This window comes from Vipera berus (assembly GCF_964194415.1).
Source record: "Vipera berus genome assembly, chromosome: 12".
NCBI lineage: Eukaryota > Metazoa > Chordata > Lepidosauria > Squamata > Viperidae > Vipera > Vipera berus.
In genome coordinates, this window is record NC_138215.1 from 7,727,300 (window position 1) to 7,750,568 (window position 23,269).

General features: G+C 42.0%; 1 protein-coding gene across 1 annotated transcript in view; it reads right to left on the minus strand.

Annotated features, from left to right (window-relative positions):
- Window positions 1-2,162: 2,162 nt before the first annotated feature.
- Window positions 2,163-23,269, minus strand: part of MCTP2 (multiple C2 and transmembrane domain containing 2) — a 145,556-nt gene continuing 124,449 nt past the window's right edge. The window contains exons 19-23 of the mRNA XM_081337633.1: window positions 22,690-22,731; window positions 14,401-14,510; window positions 9,789-9,898; window positions 8,214-8,311; window positions 2,163-3,369 (exon numbers count right to left, since the gene is read on the minus strand). Coding sequence (XP_081193759.1) covers window positions 3,304-3,369; window positions 8,214-8,311; window positions 9,789-9,898; window positions 14,401-14,510; window positions 22,690-22,731 — 426 coding nt within the window. The 3' untranslated portion in view covers window positions 2,163-3,303. The remainder of the gene's footprint in view (window positions 3,370-8,213; window positions 8,312-9,788; window positions 9,899-14,400; window positions 14,511-22,689; window positions 22,732-23,269) is intronic.

The following is a 23,269-nucleotide window of genomic DNA, read 5'->3' on the forward strand; positions in this document are numbered from 1 at the left end:
CCTTCCTGTCTTTGGGGTTACTTTTTTCAAAATATAATAATCCCCTTGGAAGTGAAGCTTATCTGCAAACTGAGCCTTAGACTAGGTACAATTTCTCTCTGATCTACAGGCTGTAGAGGGCATTTGCAAGGCATGCAATGACTAAATCCTAAACAGAGAGAAGAGGTCAGGACAAAACTATGATCAATCTCATGTCATTTATCTTCAGAGTTAGGTGAAATTAACAATAACTAAGTGTAGTCTTCTCCAGCAATGCATTTAATAATATATGTTTTCCTTCTTCTACAAGGCAAGCATAAAATACCAAGAGCCTTCTGAAGACTCAGGTTCAACATATCTGTAACTGAAGGCTCACCAACTTTGGACCTCTAGAATTTTTTTTATAATATTTTAACTGTTTCATTAATGCCCTAAGCAATTCTGCCTGACCCAAGGCTAGAAATAATGGGAGTTGTCAGTTGTCAGTCAACAGTATGGTTGGGAATCACTACCCAACACTCATTTATAATGATGTTCAATCGCAAAGTTGTGTCCGACTCATCATGGCCCCGTGGATAGTAGCACGCCAGGCCCCCACTGTCATCCACTGTCTCCGAGTCTGCTCAAATTCATTACCACTGCATCGATGACACTATCTAACCATCTGTCAGTGGAAAGCTGGACCATAAGAAAGGCTGAGCGCCAAATAATTGAAGCCTTTGAACTATGGTGCTGGAGAAGACTCCTGCGAGTCCCTTGGACTGCAAGGTGATCAAACCAGTCAGTCCTAGAGGAGATCAACCCTGACTGCTCTTTAGAAGGCCAGATCCTGAAGCTAAAACTCAAATACTTTGGCCACCTAATGAGAAGGAAGGACTCACTGGAGAAGAGCCTAATGCTGGGAAAGATTGAGGGCAAGAGAAGAAGGGGACGACAGAGAATGAGGTGGCTGGATGGAGTCACTGAAGCAGTAGGCGTGAGCTTAAAAGGACTCCAGAAGATGGTAGAGGACAGGAAGGCCTGGAGGAACATTGTCCATAGGGTCGTGATGGGTCAGACACGACTTCGCAACTAACAACAACAACAAACCATCTGTACTGGCACAGTGGCTAAAGTGCAGGATTGCAGGCTAACTCTGCCCACCACCAGCAGTTCAATCCTGACTGGCTCAAGGTTGACTCAGGCTTCCATCCTTCCGAGGTCAGTAAAAACCGGGAGCCAGATAGTTGGAGGCAATATTCTGATTCTGTAAAATGCTTAAAGAGGGCTGTAAAACGCTGTGAAGCGGTATAGAAGTCTAACGGCTATTGCTATTGCCATCTCATCCTCCGCCATCCCCTTCTCCCTTTCCCTTCCATCTTTCCCAACATCAGGGTCTTCTCCAAGCAACCCTCTCTTCTCATTTGGTGGCCAAAATATTTGATCTCCAGCTTCAGGATCTGTCCTTCCAAAGAATAGCCAGGATCGCTTTCCTTTAGGATCGACCGATTTGATCTGCTTGCAGTTCAAGGGAACCCTCAAAAAAGTCTTCTCCAACATTTCAAGACTGTTTCTCTAACATCATTTATAGTGATAATCCCTAAACATTAGTTAGAAGGGCCTGAGACTGAAAGTAGTGGATTCGACAACCTGTTTCTTTGTCCCATCTGAATATGCCAGTTTTTTAAAAATGTTTGCTTTAAACTGCACAAGACAGATTAGATCTCATTAACCCCTGTGCTTGCTCTCAACCCATGTAAACAATACAGCAAACTCAGCCCAGATTGCACAATTTAAATACAACAGCTTCTTTTAAAAATACATAAAAACAAAGGTGTCGTTCCATTTTTGCCATGTGTCTAGATAGTTATAAAAGTACTTTTATATATGCGTGATCAACGTATTGTGAGATTAAGACCTCCACTGAGGATGAGAAGGCAGAGAACCCAACAAGATGGAGCTCTAGAAGGAAATCCAAACAGCGCAAGAGCAGAGATCAGTGGGAGATTCAAATGACACAATATAGTTAAATGATGACTTGAAGGAAGTCTATTGCCAGCAATAGTCTTCTTCTAAGCATAATCACTCTGGCATCTGGCAGCAACTGTGGGGGAAGGAAGGAAGGAAGGAAGGAAGGAAGGGAGGGAGGGAGGGAGGGAGGGAAGGAAGGGAAGGGAAGGGAAGGGAAGGGAAGGGAAGGGAAGGGAAGGGAAGGGAAGGGAAGGGAAGGGAAGGGAAGGGAAGGGAAGGGAAAGAAGAGAGATGTTGATCATTCCTCTGCAGTTCTGAGAATTTTTAAACTGAACAGTGCTTTGAAACAGCAAACAGGTTTCAAAGATCTCTTAATCTGCAGTTCAGAATCATCTACGGCCCAGGCATGTCAAACTCGCAATGTCACGTGACGTCGCGCGACGTAGCGGGACTTTCCCCCCATTGCCGGCAATGGGGTGGGCGCGGTTTCGGCATGATGCATCCGGCCCACGGGCCGGCAGTTTGACATGCCTCATCTACGCCAAGCAATGAAACCACTTGTTGTGTTTCTGTCAGGTGGAAAAAGCCCAGAATGAAAAAAAAGCGGGGGGGCTTTCTGTGATGCAAAAGGAAAAAAACAAAAACCATCCATTACCACTTCATCACTTCTCATCTTGAAAGGATTCTGACTTCTTAAGAGCAAATTGGCATGGTGGAGGGGGCAAGAGTCCTTCCCGTTATAGAAAAAAAAAATAAAGTCTTCCCTGTGATTTTTTTTACTCTGGGTTCCATGCTAAAAAATTCCATTCAAGCTATGAAAAGTTCTAGTTCTTTACTTCCACTGATCAACTGATATGCAAAACAAAAACAGTAAAAAAAAAAGAGGCACTTTTCTATTATACAAAAGATGACAAGAGTCAACCTGGTTTCGACTCCGCAATCCGTGCTGAGAGTCATTCTGGCTTTCGTAGTTTGAACTGTTATGTCGGGGACAAATCAGCATGCAAAAATGGGAAATTAAAAATGGCTTTTCCGTGGTCTGATGGAATTTTTTTAAAAAAAAAGAAACAAAAAACCACCATCTCATCTGACTTTGGCTCTCCAATCTGCGCTGAACGCCATTCTGGATTTGAACAGTCCTGTTTCTGGTCTTCCAGGGACAAATCAGCCAGGTCAAGCTTGCTACGGATGACTTTGATTTGTGTGTGTGTGTGTGTTTGTTTGAAGTCCAAATATGACTTCCAGACAAGCTGGATGGAGTGAACGCAGCACTGATCGGGTCTGCAAGGGCGAAGAGGAGGGGGGCGCAGAGAGGCAGCCCATGCATGCAGCGTTCCCGGAAGGGGCACCTTGCATTCCGAGCTTCGTATCCTACTAGGCGCTCCTTTTCTTCCTAATGGGACTGGAGTTGCTGTATGGTTTCAATTCAGCCTGTTGCACCTGTAAAAACAAACAGATGCCACATTGGAGAAAGGTAAGCCCAAGTCACTCCGCTGTGTTGTTAATGGCTCCCCAGAGAGGAATCAAAGAAAAACTAAGGAAGGTTCAACAGTCATGAGTCATCTTCTAAACACAGGAACATGGGGGATTAATTGCAGGAAGGATTAGAAGAGTCACAGATCATTTCTAGAACACCAAAATATTAAAAACAGATTTTTTTTCCCTTTCTGGTCCTAATGAAATGTGCCAGAATTTGGGTGGGGAGAAGCTTCCACTTGATTTGCGCATTTTGCAGTGTGTGTGTGTGTGTGTGTGTGTGTATGAGCTTGTCGATCAGAAGGTCAGCAGTTTGGCGGGTCGAATCCCGAGTGCCGCGTAACAGAGTGAGCGCCTGTTACGCGTCCCAGCTTCTGCCAACCTAGCAGTTCGAAAGCACGTAAAATGCAAGTAGAAAAATAGGGACCAACTACGGTGGGAAGGTAACAGCATTCCGTGTGCCTTTGGTGTCTAGTCATGCCGGCCACACAACCATATTTGGACTTCTCTTTTAAAGAGTTGGATGAAGGAACCAGATTTCCCTGCTGGACACTCAAAGGCGCTTTTCTCTTCAAAAAGCAACTGGATCATTTTTACTTGGAGAAGGAAGAAGAAGTTTCACTTCTCATCCAAGAAGCTTCGTCAGTTCTGACGGCAGGGGGGGGGGGTTGAGAAGCAAAGCTTTATCAGAACTGATGAGGCTTCTTGGATGAGAAGTGAAACTTCTTCTTTCTCGAGGAAAAAAAACGGTCCAGTTGTCTTTTGGGGAAAAAAGGTACCTTCGAGACAACTATGGCCTGGATGACTGAGAATATCCACAGGCATCTTGCTAGGCACCGTTTCTTGAAGTTCAGGAAGAGGTCAAGATGCCCAGGTTTGTAAATCAGATAGAAGACATCCAAAGTTTGTAAAAACCTAGGAAAAACTCTGGGGTTTAAACTCTTTTTTTTCCCCTTCAATCAACTGACTTAGAGTTGGAATCAATCATGTCTGTTATATATTTCATGACACTTTAAAGCAGGGGTCTTCAAACTCGGCCCTTTTATGACTCATGGACTTCAACTCCCAGAATTCCTCAGCCAGCGTGCCTGGCTGAAGAATTCTGGGAGTTGAAGTCCATGAGTCATAAAAGGGCCGAGTTTGAAGACCCCTGCTTTAAATCTACTGGAACCAAACTAATATGTTCATCTTTATGTATCTGATGAAGTAGTTTGGGGTATATGAACGCCACCCAAAAATGTCTCACCTTTCAACAGTCGCTAGGCACTGCTATTCCTTTGACAGACATACTTGGGCAGTTTGAGTTTATTCAAACTGAAAATCATTTTTGTCCTTTGTAACCCCATTGCTTTTAAAATCAACGGTGCCAAGCAAAGCTTTTCTATTTTATTCTATTTACAACAGGATTCTTAAGCATAAACAACCATCCTGGAATGCAAATGGGCCTTGTTGAGTCATTCTGTGAAACATATTAATAACCTCGCCTGCTGCAACTCATTTTTACCTGGCTTTTTACTGCCCTAGCTATTTTTAACCCATCCCCCTTCTTCGACCTCTCTGTATTTCAGAGGCAGGGAGCTTGTTATCGATGCAGCTCAAAAGTCCAAGTCTTTGTCAAACACCTTTGCTCAAGTCAAAATAAAGAATAACAAAGAGATGATCCAACGCAAGATTTTTTTTTTAAATTTTATTTACCCAGGATTTCTACGGCCCCTCTTATAGAACTTGTACAGGCAATTTGCCGAAAATTATATATATTTAACCTCTGCAGGGTTTCTTATTTATTAATTCAATCTCATTCACATTCCCATGTGAAAAAGATAGGACTTTAGCAGGCATTTAAAATGCACGATGGAAAGTGTTTCCTGAGTATTGGGGCACAAGTTAACATAAGAGCCACAGGTCCTGTTATAATGTCCAAATCGGTGTAACAATGTTAAGAATTTATATATGGCAAAAACTTCTTTTTCCCCCCTCTCCCCTCTGAATGCAAATTTTCTTCCTCTCCTCTCCTTTTATTTTCAGAGATAGCAACATTTAGATGTGTATTTGCGCCCACAATTCAATGAACCGGATGCTGATATTTTAATCATTTTTTGGAAATCTAGAAGTCAAGCGAGCCACGTGTTACTGACAGTGCAAGCCGCATTGAGTAAACCATGTGATCTGATTCACACTAAGCCATGCACAACACGGTTAACAAATCCCAAATCACCATTGGCTTTGACCACAACTTTGGTTGGAAAGGTATAACACTGCTGAGTGAATAAAAGAATAAGAACAGGTGAGCCAGAAACAAAATCAGCCAAGGATAGTGGGTGCTCCATCACTGGAGGTTTTCAAGAAGAGATTGGACAGCCCTTGGTCCAGAAACATATAGGACAGTGATGGTGAACCTTTTAGTGACCGAGTGCCCAAACTGCAACCCAAAACCCACTTATGGATCATCGGGTGCCGGTTGGGTGTGGCCCATTGGGTGGGCGTGGCTGCGATGGTAACGGCAGACTGGGTGGGACTAAAAAGTTCAATCAATCAATTCCAACTTTGCAAGATCTTTTTTTTTTCCTGTGAGAAGTTGAAATTGATTGATTGATTGAACCTTTTTTTTTTTGCACACGGCGGCGGAGGCCTAAAGCGAAAAGGTTTTATAAAACCCAGCTGAAGGTCCAGGACTGGGCCGATGGCGTGCGTGCCCACAGAGAGGGCTCTGCGTGCCACCTGTGACACCCGTGCCATAGGTTCGCCACCACTGGTATAGGATCTCCTGCTTAGGCAGAGGGGGTTAGACTAGAAGACCTCCAAGGTTCCTTCCAAGACTATTATTCTATGTTCTATAGCTTAGCATTATGTGCAAATCCATCTGCTATGTCACTTCATCACAGGAGAGAGGTGGGACATACATGCAAAAGAAAAATAACACTGATACGTCAAAGGCTTTGCAAGATGTACCTTAAGGATGTTAAATCTGCACTGAAATTTTTGCATGATTGTCTTTTTGCAATGCCAACACCCAAACTAAGAAAACCATACCCTTGTTCAAGCATGTCAGAAGTTCCTCTTCTCCTTTACCACTAAACGCCTTTTAAGGTCACTGTGAGTAAGAGAAATCATTTCTAGCAAACCTCATAAAAACAATATCATACAAAACCTAAATAGAAGATCAGCTTATCTTTCAATATAAATATTCACAGAAAGTGCCATTGCAAATCCTGAGTCCTCCAGACAGCAAAGCAAAGCAGATTTGAAGAAGAAAAGAAAGAGTGAAAATGCATTTATGTTTTATGGTTTTGCAATCTGGGAATTGGATATTTCTGGTCAAAAAGTAATGACTGAAGAAGTATCTTCAAACTTGAAAAAAGATATAAATATCATAAAGAAGGAACTATGCAAAACCAAGAAACACCAAGAAATTCTTAGATGGCATCTATCTCCATTTTGTTACCCATCAATAGAATAGAATAGAATAGAATAGAATAGAATAGAATAGAATAGAATAGAATAGAATAGAATAGAATAGAATAGAATAGAATAGAATAGAATAGAATAGAATGGAATGGAATGGAATGGAATGGAATGGAATGGAATGGAATGGAATGGAATGGAATGGAATGGAACGGAACGGAACGGAACGGAACGGAATAGAATAGAATAAAATAGAATAGTTGGAAGGGACCTTGGAGGTCTTCTAGTCCAACCCCCTGCTTTGTCAGGAAACCCTATACCATTTCAGACAAATATTTCTCCAGTCTCTTCTTAAAAACTTCCAGTGTTGGAGTATTCACACATTCTGGAGGCAAGTTGTTCCACTGATTAAAAAAAATCTTTAAAAGCTTAAAAATCTTGTTGACTCATTCAGGTTGCAGTCTTTGCCTTCTGGCCCAAAACAGACTTCAGTGTGTGTGTGTGTGTGTGTGTGTCTTTCTTTTGTTTTGTTTTTATTTATATCCCACCTCTATTATTTTTACAAATAACTCAAGGTGGCAACACACCTTCTTCCTTCCAGTTTCCCCACAAGAACGCTGTGAAATGAGTTGGACTGAGAGAGAAGGACTGGCTGAAGGTCACCCAGCTGGCTTCCATGCCAAAGGCTAGAACTCCTGCTTTCTAGCATGGTGCCTAAGGCACAGCCTCAAGCTTTCTAGCACTGTACCTTAACCACTAGACCGGGGGTAGCCAACTTTGGCTCTTTTATGACTCGTGGACTTCAACTCCCAGAATTCCTGAGCCAGCATGGCTCAGCTTGGAAACCTCTCCCTTTCGCCTCAGGATAGCCAGCTCAGGAATTCTGGGAGTTGAAGTCCACGAGTCATCAAAGAGCCAAGGTTGCCTACCCCTGCACTAGACCAAATTGGCTTTCTGGTTAAGTGTTAATATCTCCCTCTCCCTCTCTCTCTTTCTCTCTCTCCTTCCCTCTCCCTCTCTTCCTCCCTCCCCTCTTTCTCACACATAACCCCTAATAAATGCTAATAAATGACTGACACAAAGTGAATCATATTAAAATCAGAACAATCTTTGCTGTGGACTGTAAAGCTGTGCAAATTTTGTCAAGGTTACTTTACCCAGCTTTTCTTTTTTTTTCTTTTTTGGGTGGGGAAACCCCCCCCCCAAAAAAAAGAGAGAGAGAACTCCGTTGGAGACTCAGATGGCCCTTTTTTCCTGTGCCTGCCCTCCTTCTTCTCACCCCTCCTGGCTAATGATCCCGCCCGATGCTTGTGCACTGCTAGCCAAAACGGCCCTCCAGCGTCACACCTGCTGCTCTTTGGCCTCAGCCCCACTCCTCTCTGCTGGAGACCCCATCCCATACTTACCCTCTGAACATCAGATGGGACTCTGGAGAGGAAGTCTAGCAACTCATTATTGTCAATGGCGTAAGGATTCCTTAGCTTCTTTGTAAATTTATGTATGCCTAGGAGAAAAAAAAAGACAGAAGGGAAAAGGGGTTTTTAACAAGCGGGGCGGGGAGGGGAGCAGAAAAATACACACACAGAGAGAGAGACACAGACACACAAACGCACCCACCCCACAGCATGGAGCTGCCTGACATGCTCGGACAGGAAAGTGGGCGGGTGGCTGAACGAGTTTTTGCAAGGAAAAAAAAAGAATGAGTGTGAAAACACACAGCAGCCAGACACATGTTGCTCTCACGTGGAATCAGGCCCGAGCATTTCTTCCTTGAAGAAACCAGTGGGAGGTTTATTACAAAAGTCAGCCAGCCGTTCACCTCAGGAATGAAAAATCCCATTGTTCACACAAGAAGGAGTGGAGAAGTGAGAGCTGCCAGTGGCAAGATGGCTAGCGCACTTCTGAAGGGCCGGAGAACTTGTCCGAACAAGATCTGGGGACTCTTTAAGTTGTCTCCTACACGAGTGTCCTCTTTAGGCTGATAATCACTGTGCTTCCTTCATTAGATGGAATTTTCATTTGGATTTTATTTTGTTCAAGCTGCTCTTCGTCTTCTTGGAGTTCAACTCCTAGCACAACCCATTAGAAGCTGTGTGTGATTCTCAAGACCCAAAGAAACTATTTATCTCTGAACTAGAGGTGTGCCATGTTTAGCACCATCCCATCTTGCCATATCCTAAAGATGGTTTCCCATGTTTGCCCGCAGCTTATGCAGCCCAGTTCCCCACGGGCCGTGGACCAATATCGGGCCACAGCCTGGGGATTGGGGACCCTTGTTCTACCTATCTCTCTATCCATCTCAATACAATAACAGAGTTGGAAGGGACCTTGGAGGTCTTCTAGTCCAGCCCCCTACCCCTGATTACAGAAGTAGCCTGCTCTTGTATCCATCCACTGCACGGAGACTCCATTATTAAAGCCCAAGAACTTACTTGCTCTGCAATCTCTAAATCGCAAAGGCCCAGAACTGGCCCCACTATTGTACAGATAGTCTCGACTTACAACATAGTTTGGAGGAGAATTTCTATCGCTAAGCAAGGCGGTTCAGTGAGTTGTGTGCCTGGTTTGATGACCATTTTGGCCACAGTTGTTAAGTCAATCATTAACGGATTCACGCAGTCAGTAAACGAATATAGCTTCCACCCATTGACTTAGCTGGGAAGGCCACAAAGGGCAATTGTGTGATCCCAGGAACACTGCAGTTGTTGTAAATACATTCTAATTACCAAGTGCTCAAATGGAAACATAGTTTCCAACTATCTTCATAGTTGGAAACTATGAAGATAGTTTGTGGGGATGCTACAACAGTTGTAAGTGCAAGGACCAGTCAAAAGTCACTTTTTCTCAGCGCTGTTGTAACTCTGAATGGGGTAAGACAAATGATGGTTAAAGTTGAGGACTGCCGGTATTTCTTCACAGACTGTTATATATAAATGCATAGCACAATCGATCCAAGGAAACTGCATGAAGAAAAGACTTACCCCATATTAAAACGATGTACCGCAACGGTATGTAATACAGCACAATCATTGCTATTGTGAGCACTAAGCAAGCCAACGCAGAGAGGAAAGGAACAGTCCAGTTGAACATACTGAAACCAACATGGAGAAAGATACCAGAGAAGTCTTTAGTGTTTTCAAGTACTTATAATAATCATACCTTGCTAATCCAATAGTGTGACTGACATCTTGCAGAATGGTATCTTGTATTTATTTATTTATTTATTTTTTATTTTTATTCCATTTATATCCCGCCCTTCTCCGAAGACTCAGGGCGGCTTACAAGCTTAGCAGTAGCCTTCATTCTATGTATATGCCTGCTTATTAGGGCTTTCGCCCCCCCCCCAAGCGGCATTATTACAAAGTCAGCTTATTGCCCCCAACAATCTGGGTCCTCATTTTACCTACCTCGGAAGGATGGAAGGCTGAGTCAACCTTGAGCCTGGTGGGACGCGAACCTGCACTAATTGCAGGCAGCTGGTGTTACTTAAGGAGGCATTAGCCCACTGCTCCACCAAGGCTCTTGGTGTAGAAGGAGAAAGCTAGAGTTGTCTAGGAATTACTGATTACAATGAAATGCACAAGAGTCATTGTTAAGGTAACTTGAGCATTCAAAACTTACTATCTTCATTTTTTTCAGGGGTTGACAAATTTGGAGATATCTTTTCATTTACATTGGAGATATCTTTTCATTTACAGGTGCAAAGATGCTGGTCCTTCTGAAAATTCACCCCACTTATAATGTGACTTTGGCCATCTTTAATGTTAAGTAGGGACGCGGTGGCTCAGTGGGTTAGGACGCTGAGCTTGTCGATCAGAAGGTCGGCAGTTTGGCAGGTTGAATCCTGAGTGCCGCGTAACAGAGTGAGCGCCTGTTACTCGTCCCAGCTTCTGCCAACCTAGCAGTTTGAAAGCACGTAAAAATGCAAGTAGATAAATAGGGACCACTACGGTGGGAAGGTAACAGCGTTCTGTGCGCCTTTGGCATCTAGTCATGCCGGACACATGACCACGGAGTCGTCCTTGGACAAATGCTGGCTCTTCGGCTTTGAAATGGAGATGGGCACCGGCCCCTAAAGTTGGAAACGACTAGCACGCATGTGCGGGGGAACCTTTACCTTTACCTTTAATGTTAAGTACTTTCCTTGATTTTTTTTCCCTTGAAAACGTTTTGCTTCTCATTCAAGAAGCTTCTTCAGTTTCAGTGAACTGAAGAAGCTTCTTAGATGAGCTGTGAAACGTTTTCAAGGGGAAAAAACCCCAAGGAAAGTCCAGTTGCCTTTTGGGAAAGCACCTTTGGGACAACCATGACCTGGGTGATTGAGAATCTCTGCAGACATGGTTGCAGATAGTTGGGAATCCAATGGTACCATCATGCTCCTTGAAAAACAGTGAGAAGTCTTATCAGCTGCCTTCCATGTAGATCAATTTTGATGGTTAATTGGGCATTAGGGAGATAGAAAGCTTTGTTTTCTTCCCCTCCAAGGTCAGCCTTAAAAAAAAACCTAGTGGAAATCAGTGGAAACATAGTTTCCAACTATCTTCATATCTAAAGGGTGCAAATGAGATCAAAGGAGATCACATCAATTCTGCTCCAGACTAGTCAAACACACGCGGTCAAAGAGTTGGGTATCTCTGCTTCCAATTCTTGACCCATCCCTACATGTTATGAATTGCTTTGCTCTCCAGACAGGCTGTGTGAATTGCACCCAGTCTCTGGGGGTCAAGCAGACACCCCCTTGGCTCTTGATCAGAAGTAGATCAGCTCCGTCTTTCTGCCCTTTACAAGACACTAAGGAACAACTCAGTTGGGTCATGAAGAATGCTTTCTCTTAACTGATGAGGGTTTTTATTTTATTTTATTTTATTTTATTTTATTTTATTTTATTTTATTTTATTTTAAAAAGGAATAGAGGAAATAATGCATCGCTCAGCTTCAATGGAGACCTTTCCATTTAAATTAGAGTGATGGTGAACCCAGGCCAATAAATAGATGAAATGTATTTTTAAATCCTTGGCGTCTGATAGAAGCAAGCTATTAAAAAGGTTCCTTGATATACCAAGGGTTATGCTGATGGAAATGCTTATGTAAACCATTGTGACACTTGTTCAAACTACTCCAGTGGACCTCGCCTCCTCCTCCTCCTCCTTCATCCACAGTAACATTACAACTGGGATACAATTGGATTCCTGAGAGATTAGGCAGGGCAACCATATTAATGTCCCACTGGGATCTTAAGGGATCATTGTCACAGAAGTGAATGCCAGAAGGAAGTCACCCAACATTCAAAATCTTACTGCCATCCAGCTGCACATAGAACAGTGCTCTCTTCAGACTCAAAAGCCATTCTTTGGTATTCCCAGCCAGCTGGGACAGATGTGGCACAATCACAACACATCAGCTTCCAGTATTTTTAGACCCCACGCGGCTGCAATTTGAGGGAGTTGGAACAGTTGACAAGGCTCCTTTTGTGAGCATATGGGAAGGTTAGGAAGAGGGAGATGAAAACAGGGTCACACGGTTATGCCAGAAAACACTGCCCTTTGCTTCACGGGGCTTAGTCTCTACAGGCTGTGGGGCCAGAACAGAGCTGAAATTTTCAGATGAAATGAAGCAAGGGCAGCAGACCTGTCCAAGGTAGGAATAGATTAAAGGTAAAGGTTGCCCCGCACATGCGTGCTAGTCGTTTCCAACTCTAGGGGCCGGTGCTCATCTCCCTTTCAAAGCCGAAGAGCCAGCGCTTGTCCGAGGACGTCTCCGTGGTCATGTGGCCGGCATGACTAGACGCCAAAGGCGCACGGAACGCTGTTACCTTCCCACCGTAGAGGTCCCTATTTTTCTACTTGCATTTTTACGTGCTTTCGAACTGCTAGGTTGGCAGAAGCTGGGATGAGTAAAAGGCGCTCACTCTGCTACTCGGCACTCAGGATTCGACCCGCCAAACTGCCGACCTTCTGATCGACAAGCTCAGCGTCCTAACCCACTGAGCCACCGCGTCCCTTCAAGGAATAGATTAGATAACCTTTATTGTCATTTTTTTCCCCTGTGGGCACAACGGCACACATTAAAAATGAAATTTAGTTGCTTCCTCTCAAATGGCAGACTGCTTGGCGATTGGTGTAAAAGGATGGGGGAGAAACGAGGGGGGATATAAGTACAATCAATTAAAAAGGATTTTTTTTTAGCGGCAAAGAAGAGGAATTTAAATAGAATTCATGATTTATTTATTTTTTTTGTTTAGTTGCTAAATCATGTCCGACTTTTTGTGACCCCATGGATCATAGCACGCCAGATCCTCCTGTCCTCCACTGTCTCCCAGAGTTTGCCCACATTCTTGTTCATTGCGTTGACGGCCCTATCTAACTGTCTCATCCTCTGCCGTCCCCATCTCCTTCTGCCTTCCATCTTTCCCAACAACAGGCTCCCCTCCAAGGAGTCCTCTTTTCTCATTTGGTGGCCAAAATATCTGAGCTTCAGCTTCACTATCTGTTCCTCCTAGGAACAGTCAGGGCTGATTTCCTTTAGGATCGACTGATTTGATCACAGATGATAAGTGGCTGGAGAAGACAGGAATTTTAATTTCTTAGACGCTTTTGGAAATTGTTTTTTTTTTAATGTTTATTTCGGCATTATGCAGCCAAGAACTCTTAGGCACTTGGACAAAGAGCTGGAATCTTCAACCCAGCAGAAGATCTAATGTCTCAGATGATCCAGATTGTTTTGAAATCATCTCCTGAAGCCATTGAAATTAAATTGCGGGAATGAATTGTACAGGTTAAGTATGTGTGATGTGGCATCCCTGCTCTGAGAAAAACAGCTTCGTTCCATTTGACACATGGGGAAACATGACTTTTCATTCCATGAAGAGAAATTCACTTGGGTGAATCTTGGAGTTTTAATGCAGATTTCAAAATTCCCAGAGATTTCCTTCCTTCCTTCCTTCCTTCCTTCCTTCCTTCCTTCCTTCCTTCACTTCCTTCCTTCCTCCCTCCCCTTTCCCTTCCCTTCCCTTCCTTTTTCCCCCCACTCTTTCTTTCCTTTCCCTTCCCTTCAATTCAGACTTGACTCCTGGCAAGTGCAGATTTCTAGGTAGCATTTTCAGAAGTGACTTGCCTTCTTCTTAGGGCGGAGAAGGAGAGTGACTGGCCCAAGGTCATCAAGCTGGCTTCATACTTAATATGGAACTAGAATTCCAGATTTTCCTGGTTTTTACCCCAGTGCTATTATTTTATTTATTTTAATTCCATTTATATCCCGCCCTTCTCCGAAGACTCAGGGCGGCTTACAAGCTTAGCAGTAGCCTTCATTCTATGTATATGCCTGCTTATTAGGGCTTTCACACTAAACCACTAAACCAAATTGGCTCCCCATAAATTTCCAGCCATAATTAAACGTGTAAGAAATTCAGATAGAATAATTCTGTAATGATAGGTTATCACCACTGGATTACATTCAAGTGAAGGAAACAACCTTTAATCCATTCTGTATTGGCTTTTAGAAATTTCCAGTTAAAGAGGTTCCCCCCCCCCCAATTGTTTCCAGCCCTGGTGTTCAAGAGGTTTTTCTGAGCATGGGAACAAAACTTCGACTTACTTTTTTATCCTCTCTGCAAAAGATGCTATTTCCTCCAAAAGTGTTTGGACTGTTATAACAATGTCTTGGACCATGTGAATTCTTTCTATTAAACCCTTTTTTTCAGACTCCTACAAGGAGAGAGAAAAGAGAAGAAAAAGAAGGAATTTTTTATTTATTTATTTCCTTTTTTTAAAAGTAGCCTAGACAATAGAAGGCTATAAGAGAGGTTATCAGAAGTGACAGCATTCAGGATAGTTACATTTCAGATCCATATGTCTGCTTATTGCTGTATTGTAGTTTGGAAAACAGTCGTGTTTTCTCCAAATTACTAAACCTTTTTTTTTAAAAGACTTACAACCAGCAAACAAACAACCAGATGCATTTCGTGTTCAAGCATTCTGTGGACATTTCACTCAAACCAGCCAGAATATTTTTTTAAAAAAAAAACAACAAAACCAAACCCAGGGCTGCTTCAGGAAAGAAGGAGAAGACAAGAGAAAAAAGCAAAAAGAAATAGACGGAAGCACAAAAGTTATATTACTTAGAGCTAGCACAGCACCCATCACTAACTGTAATTGTTACATTTCTTGCCAACCACACCACTAATGCAATTTTTCTTTCTCCGTGAACTATATATACATTCAGACAATGTAGGAAAAGGGGCTATATCTCTTTTTATACGTGAAGATCCCAAAACACAAGATGTTACCATGCATCCCAGCTCTGTTGCTGGCAGGAAAGCATTTCCACCAAGAATAATAATAATAATAATAATAATAATAATAATAATAATAATAATAATAATAATAATAATAATAATAATAATAATAAAAAACCTTTATTGTCAAAGTACAACATGTGTACATTGAGATTAGCTGAGCCTCCCCCTGTGCTCTCTCCCCCCAACACACAGTGACAACAAACCCTCCATCCTACCACACCATGTGAACCCACTACACCACACACCGGCCTCCCAAGTCAATTCTGCATAAGATTATGTCCCATTTAAAAGCCTAACAGCCCACGGATAAAAGCTATTTTTCAGCCTGTTGGTACGTCTGGCTATATTCCTATATCTCCTACCGGATGGTAGTAGAGTAAAGAGATACCGTCCAGGGTGTGAGTCATCCCTGAGAATCTTCCTCACTCTTCCAAGGCAACGAGCCCTGGCGATGTCATCCAGTGGTGTCAGGGAACAGCCCACAATGTCTTGTGCTGTACTCACTACCCTCTGTAATACTTTCCTGTCCGCGGCTGTTGATGGTGATGATGATGGACATTAGTGATGGAGTGGGACTATTATGTAAAGTAGAAGTAGTCCTTGACTTACGACAGTTCATTTAGTGACTGTTCACTAAATGGAAAATAGGTGCTGTCTTCTCAGGGTTTTAAACCCTAAGTCCAACTCAGGGTTCAAAGCAAAATGTTGGAGGTAACACTCGGTCTTACCCAGTGCTTTTTTTGTAAAAGAAAAAGGTGCCGGAACTCACACATGTCATACAACCCGCCTTGCCTACCCTACAAGGTTCCATCCAGAAAAGGTGCCGGAACTCCGTTCTGAGCGTTCTAGGAGAAAAAAAGCCCTGGTCTTACCTAACTAGTGGCTGGTTCCCAAGACCACCCAAAGCCCAGGACAGAGGCATGACTATTCTATGCAAAAGCAACAAACTGCTTCTAGAATCTCCGTTGAAGTACTCAATCGAAGTGCCTTCAAACCAAATGACCCCATTAAAGCTTTGCACCCCAATTATGATGATGAGGTTTTTATTTTAACCACATAAGTATGGAAATAAAGCACCTTATTGGATTGGCAAAATGAAAAACCCTGATAAACACAATGAACGTTAGTTATATGACTATATAAAACACACAAGAGTCTTTCTCAGCTGCTTCACCTTGGACTCTGGTTTTTAAAATCTTGCTTTTATTTGCAAACAAGCACGCACTTAGGAACATTTTAAAAGCATATGGGGCTTTTCTTCAATAAAGCCCCCATTTCAATCTCTCTGTTAAAATCTTTTTTTTTTTTTTCCAAAAGTGTACCCAGCTCACTTAGCTTTAATCCTTCTACATCATTCCAAACTGTGCTTCAAACTCCTCAAACCTTTTTATCCACAATGGTTGTAAAAGATGCCTTTATTTTCTTCCGTGTAAAATGGGTGGGGGTGGGGGGGGGAAGGGGGGGCATGCATTTCTGCTGTCACCTCATATATCTCTATGTGAGAACCAGGAACTAAAGGGTGGGTCGCATATCTTCTGATCTGGGTCATGTGGCCAAAAGACAGATGAAGGATCTAGAATGGAGCAGCTGGCAACATTACAACTCACAACCCACATCCTTCCCTCCCTTAGGGATGTTTTGAGAGAAATTTTCTGGATTCCTTTTTCTCTGCTATCTGTTGGCCAATTTCTCCCTCAACCCGAAACGTTGGTCCCAATCTTCACGTTTTTGGAAAGTTCTCCTGCTGGAAGAGAGTTCTTCCTTCTGCCCTTTCTTTACGACATTCTTTTGAGTTGGAAAGCATTTTTTTTAAAAAAGTGCAACACTCAACCAGAGCTAAACTGTGGTTGGACAGTTTATGCCTTGGGCATCAGTCTTCCAGCCCATAAAGTGTGCACCAAGTCTTCACATGTAGTCAGTTCATTTGTTTTTAGCATCTTAGATTACATTAACACAAGAAGAGGAATCTTATCAATATTAAGAGCCCTGGTGGTACAGTGGTTAGAATGCAGCATTGCAGGCTAACTCTGTCCACAGTCTGGAGTTCGATCCTAATGGCCTCAAGGCTGACTCAATTTTCCATCCTTCCGTGGTCGGTAAAATGAGGACCCAGATTGTTGGGGGCAAGGTGCCGACTCTGTAAACTGCTCAAAGAGGGCTGTAAGCACTATGGAGTGATATATAAGTCTAAGTGTTATTGCTATTGCTAATTTATTAATTATCATACCTTTATTATTTTTTTATACAGATAGTCCTTAACTTAAGATCACTATTGGGGTCAGAATCTCTATTATTAAGCAAGATGGTTATTAAATCAGTTTCACCTGATTTTTGTTACTTTTGTCACAATTATTATTCAAATCATTGCACTTGTTAAGCAAATCATAAGTCATTAAGTGAATCCAGTTTCCTCCATTTGGATTTTGCTTGTTGGATGCCAGCTAAGAAGGCTGCAAATGGTGATCTCTTGACACCAGGATGCTGCAAATGCCATAAATACGTACCAATTCCTATAAGTGCCCACATTTTGATGACTATGGAGATGCTACAACAGTTATTAAAGTGCAAGGACTAGTTGTAAGTCACTTTTTTAAGTGTCACTGTAACTTAGAATAGTCGCTAAGTGAATAACTGTAGGTCAAGAACTACCTGTAAATAACTCAAGGTGGCAAACATACCTAATGTTCCTTCCTCCTCTTTTCCCTACACCAAAGTCAACTGAGCTGACTTTTGTGTCTAAGGCAGGACTAGAACTCACCGTTGCCCAGGTTCTGTTCTTCACAATGTTTTGTCAAAAATAAGCAATATCTTGTTCTCTATTTATCAGTGAAGATAGAATAAACTCAGGTTTCCCCCCTATGAATTTTGCACTCAAGACATTCATGGAGATGGCCAGCAGGTCTCAAAAGATGCTTGAACTTCCCTTTCTGCTCATGTTTCTTTCCAACACCCCACGCCCATCCCCATAGTACGAAAAAAGCATGAGGTCAAGCACTAGTCAGACTTGTCAACCTGTAGTGTTCCTCAGGACAACATAATTACGATCAGTCAGAATAGACCTGGAAGGGACCTTGGAAGTCTTCTAGTCCAACGCCCTGCTGATGGCAAGTCGTTCCTCTGATTAATTGTTCTCACTGTCAGGAAAGTTCTAGGTTGCTCCTGCCCTTAATTAATTCAGAATAACAGAGTTGGAAGAGACCTTGGAGCAAGGGACCCTAAACCATTTCAGACAAGTGGCTGTCCAGTCTCTTCTTTAAAGCCTCCAGTGATGGAGCTCCCACAACTTCTGAGGGAAGCCATTCCACTGGTTGATTGTTCTCACTGTTAGGAAGTTTCTCCTTAGTTCTAGGTTGCTTCTCTCCTTGATTAGTTTCCACCCATGTTTTCTTCTCTTGCCTTCTGGTGCTTTGGCAAAAAGGTTGACTCCTTCTTCTTTGTGAAAGCCTCTCAAATACTGGAATACTGCTATCATGTCACCCCCTACTCTTTCTTTCTCTCTAGATTAAAGGTAAAGGTAAAGGTTCCCCCGCACATGCGTGCTAGTCGTTTCCAACTCTAGGGGCCGGTGCTCATCTCCGTTTCAAAGCCGAAGAGCCAGCGCTTGTCCGAGGACGTCTCTGTGGTCATGTGGCCGGCGTGACTAGAAACCAAAGGCGCACGGAACGCTGTTTAGATTAGCCATAGTGAATTCCTGCAACTGTTCTTCATGCATTTTGGCCTCCAGGCCTTGAAGGTTCCTAAGTCCCAGTGTGCTGCTTCCAAGCATGAATGGCTGAGGCCGATTCAAAATCGAGAGGACTGCATGCAATGTTTTTCCTAGTTCGATCTAACTCCTGACCAACTCTTAGCAGCAGTGAAATAAACACATGCAAGCGAGATCTTTCAAAGCAAGCCTGTTCTTGCAGCATGGAACTGTGAAGAACGTTATGTGGCAGCTGGATAGCTATCCTGCTGGCTTTGTTTACACATCTCAGATTGCACTACAAAAATGTGGCAATCACACAATTTAGCCACACAATATTACATCTTCTCTCGTGAGCTGGCTGGACTGCTAGGGACCGAGAGATCGAATTAAGTGGGAATCAGGGATTTGTTGTGACGTCCAAAGAGTCACAAGGACATTGCTTCATAGACAAATGTCTACATGTCTTACCACCAAGATAGGAACAGTCTGTAGCTGTAAAGGGCAGGGCCTTTTCTATAACACAACTCAACTGCAGAATACTTTCCCAAGGAAACACAAAGTCCCTGATCCATTCTTAACAAGTTCTAGAAGGACAGAACTATTCTTTTCTGTCTTTAATGAATATAATGTTTGCTTTAAATAGAACCTCACCTTGGTTTTATTCACTGTTATGATTTGTTACCATTACTGTATTAATATTGTAAAGTAATGTAACTTTTCATTCTGATTCATTAGGGCAATAGCTGTAGCCTCCATGTCTTCCTGTTCACGTACAGCGAAAACTCTGTACCTTTCCATTTTTTTTCTTTTTTACTCTTTTATTTAATGGTTCATAAAAGTACTATTTAAAAAGGAAACAAAATACAACCTTGCAAACAATTATGCAACTAAGAATTTATTAAATGATACTTGTGTTACTCAATATATTCCCCGCATCTTCTGAACAGAGAAAGAATTTACTTAGCTTAAACAAGGCCACAAAAGGGCAAGTTCAACCTTGCAAGGAAAAGAGCTTTTTAAAATAAAAAATTGTTGAACAGAATAAGAATTTTTACTCTTTTGTCACAACATAATCAGCCTGCATTTGGAAAATGAGCTCCATTGGACATGGTCCACGTGAGGCTGAAATATTCAAACACTTAACATTTGTCACGCCGTCCTGAATAAAGAGGTTGTTGAGGATTTATTCCAAAGAAGGCTATATTTTGTAACATACCAAGTAGTCCTGCTACTGTCTTGGCCAATCTGACCTTTGGGATAGGAGGTGACAAGCTCCTTTGAAGAATTAGCCATGGGGAGATCAGTAGAGAATCATATTGAACATTTAAGGAAACCCCCTAAAAATGGGCAAGGCTATTTTTTTGGGGGGGAGGGGGTGCTTGTTTTCTGGGAGGGAATGTAAGTAGGACTTTTATGTCTTTCCCTTCACATAACAGAATGAAGCCCGCTGTAGGAGGAGTGGCAGAACCTGGGGTTGGACTGAAAGGGGGAATCAGCCTAGAATCATTACATACCCACAAGCAAAATAAATCCAACCTTACCCCTTGAGTGCCATTGGCCCTTATCTGACTCTAACTAGGTATCCACATTAGTTGAGAAGATTCCTGTTTATAGGCTTTTAGCAATAAAGCAATTTAATTGAACCTTCATGCATGGACCTTCATCTTTCACACATGACACCTACACCCAACAGGGTACATTTGGTTTTTCTTGCCTAAATGTAGAACCGTACTTTTTTTCACCATTGAATTTCATTTGGTTAGATAGCACCCAGTGTTCAGATCTGGACAGACTTGAACGCTGGGCGCTATATAACAAAATGAAATTCAATGGTGAAAAAAGTACGGTTCTACATTTAGGCAAGAAAAACCGAATGTACAGGTATAGTATAGGGGGTACCTTGCTCAATAGTAGTAACTGTGAGAGGGATCTCGGAGTCCTAGTGGACAATCACTTAAACATGAGCCAGCAGTCTGCTGCAGCTCCCAAAAAAGCCAACACAGTGCTAGGCTGCATTAACAGAGGGATAGAATCAAGATCACGTGAAGTACTAATACCGCTTTACAATGCCTTGGTAAGGCCACACTTGGAATACTGCATCCAGTTTTGGTCGCCACGATGTAAAAAAGATGTCGAGACTCTAGAAAGAGTACAGAGAAGAGCAACAAAGATGATTGGGGGACTGGAGGCTAAAACATATAAGGAACGGCTGCTGGAATTGGGTATGTGTAGTTTAATGAAGAGAAGGGTAAGGGGTGACATGATAGCAGTGTTCCAATATCTCAGGGGCTGCCCCAAAGAAGAGGGAGTCAAGCTGTTCTCCAAAGCGCCCAAAAAGAGGACAAGAAGCAACGGATGGAAACTAGTCAAGGAGAGAAGCAACCTAGAACTAAGGAGAAACTTCCCGACAGTTAGAACAATTAATCAGTGGAACAACCTGCCTCCAGAAGTGGTGAATGCTCCAACACTGGAAGTTTTTAAGAACAGACTGGATAGCCATTTGTCTGAAATGGTATAGGGTTTCCCGCCTGAGCAGGGGGTTGGACTAGATGACCTCCAAGGTCCCTTCCAACTTTACTATTATGGTTATTATGATTATGATTACATTGAGGAGGCTCTAAAGCCTACCTTAAGGGAGAGTTGTCCACTCTTGCTCTGTGTATATGGGGAAAACGTCTTTTCACAATAATGTCAGAAATGTAATTGGGCATCCAAGAATTGAACGAAAAGCTAAGAAACAAATGGGGTTTTCTCATTAAATAAGCCTATTTCGGTACACGGTCAAATCCCAGGAAAACCCGCAGCATGGCCTTCTTTAATGACAAAATAAGCTTTTTCAGAAAAGAAAAAAAAAGATATCCTTTTCAAACTTTCCCTTGGTACACAATAAAATGAAACCTGTGTTACTCTGGAAGCAGGGGAGGGAAAAGTGATGTTTTAGATGTCTTACCAGTTCATGGAAGAAGACAGACTTTGTGGTTATAAGGCCATCACTAAGGAGAAACCTTTAATGGAGCTCGCTTGGGAAACCAACCATTATTATATTCCATCATAGTTGGTCTTTGGAAAAGGGGTGAGGGGGTGGGGTGGAGAGTTTAAAAAAAAAAAAGAAGTATCCAGCAGCACAACTTTTTTTTAGTTTAAAGTTCGATTGTTCATACGGAAAGGAATTAATTGGGTTCCTCTGTTTTTTAATTAACTGCCTAAGGGTTTCTACACTGTAAACAGTTAGTCTCCAAAGACATGTTACAATTCCCAGAAGCTCCCTCTGTTATGGTCAAGAAAGGTCTCTGTATATTTTGACAAGAACACAAGCAGGAACTTGATAGAAACCATGTTCCTCTGGGTTACATCCCAGCCAACTGCTATCCCTACAAGTTGCTGCATTGTGTGGGAGAGGAGAATGGACTTGATTACATTAAAAAAAAGCCTGCTTTTACACATTTTACTGCCCTGATGCAAAAAAAAAAGCAATATATGCCCCAAATACATGTGTGTTATCGCCGGGGTGGGGGTTATTTTATTATTTTTATTTCTTTTACATTGTGCTTTTATGTCTTGTAAGCCACCTTGAGTTGCCATGTACGAGTAGGCGGCAATATAATAATAATGATAATAATAATAAGTTGGAAGGGAGCTTGGAGGTCATCTAGTCCAACCCCCCTGCTCAGGCAGGAAACTCTATACCATTTCAGGCAAATTTATAAATTTATAAATTTTATAAATGAGTGAATGAATGAATGAATCGCATAATTGGTTTTCCAAAACACCTTCTTTTCTTATGTACGGGAATCAGTCTACTTAGACTAATGTTCCTGGTATATATGCATGTATGTATGTATGTATGCTGTAGAATCTTTATCTCCAGTTTAATTTACCAGATTTCATTATTCCCTCTTACCTTGTCATCCTCGTCCTCGTCCTCTTCTACAATAATGTAGTCCTTTAAAATCAAAAAGGAAGAAAAATATTAGACCATTTGAGAAAATCAACACAATGTATAAGCACTTCTTTTGAAAAATATACGCTTTTTAGGTAAAAAGGAAAGAGAGAGAGAGGGGGGGGAAAGCAAGCAAAACATACTATTCATATACTCTTCAAAACTTAATCTTTACATATGCCCAGTGTTGTATGGAATTCAGAGGCCTCAAAATTCAATGAATGAATTCATGGCATTATAACATTGAACAATTAACATTTCACATAGCGTGAAATGGTCAATTAAACATAAAAGCTAATAATACGTAGCCAACATTTCTAAATAATCAACATGTCAGAACTAGCAATAAAATGTTAAATCAAATAGAGTTCTTCAGAGTTTCTTTTTAACTCAGTTATTGTTGTCTATTATGGTCTCCCAAAAACAAAGACTAGATTTTGCATGTATCCACCTAAACTTTAAAGTCGGATCAATCCAAGAAGAATCAAAAATTACATACCTACCTACCTTGAAAATTCCCATGCAAGGAACAGAAATTAAG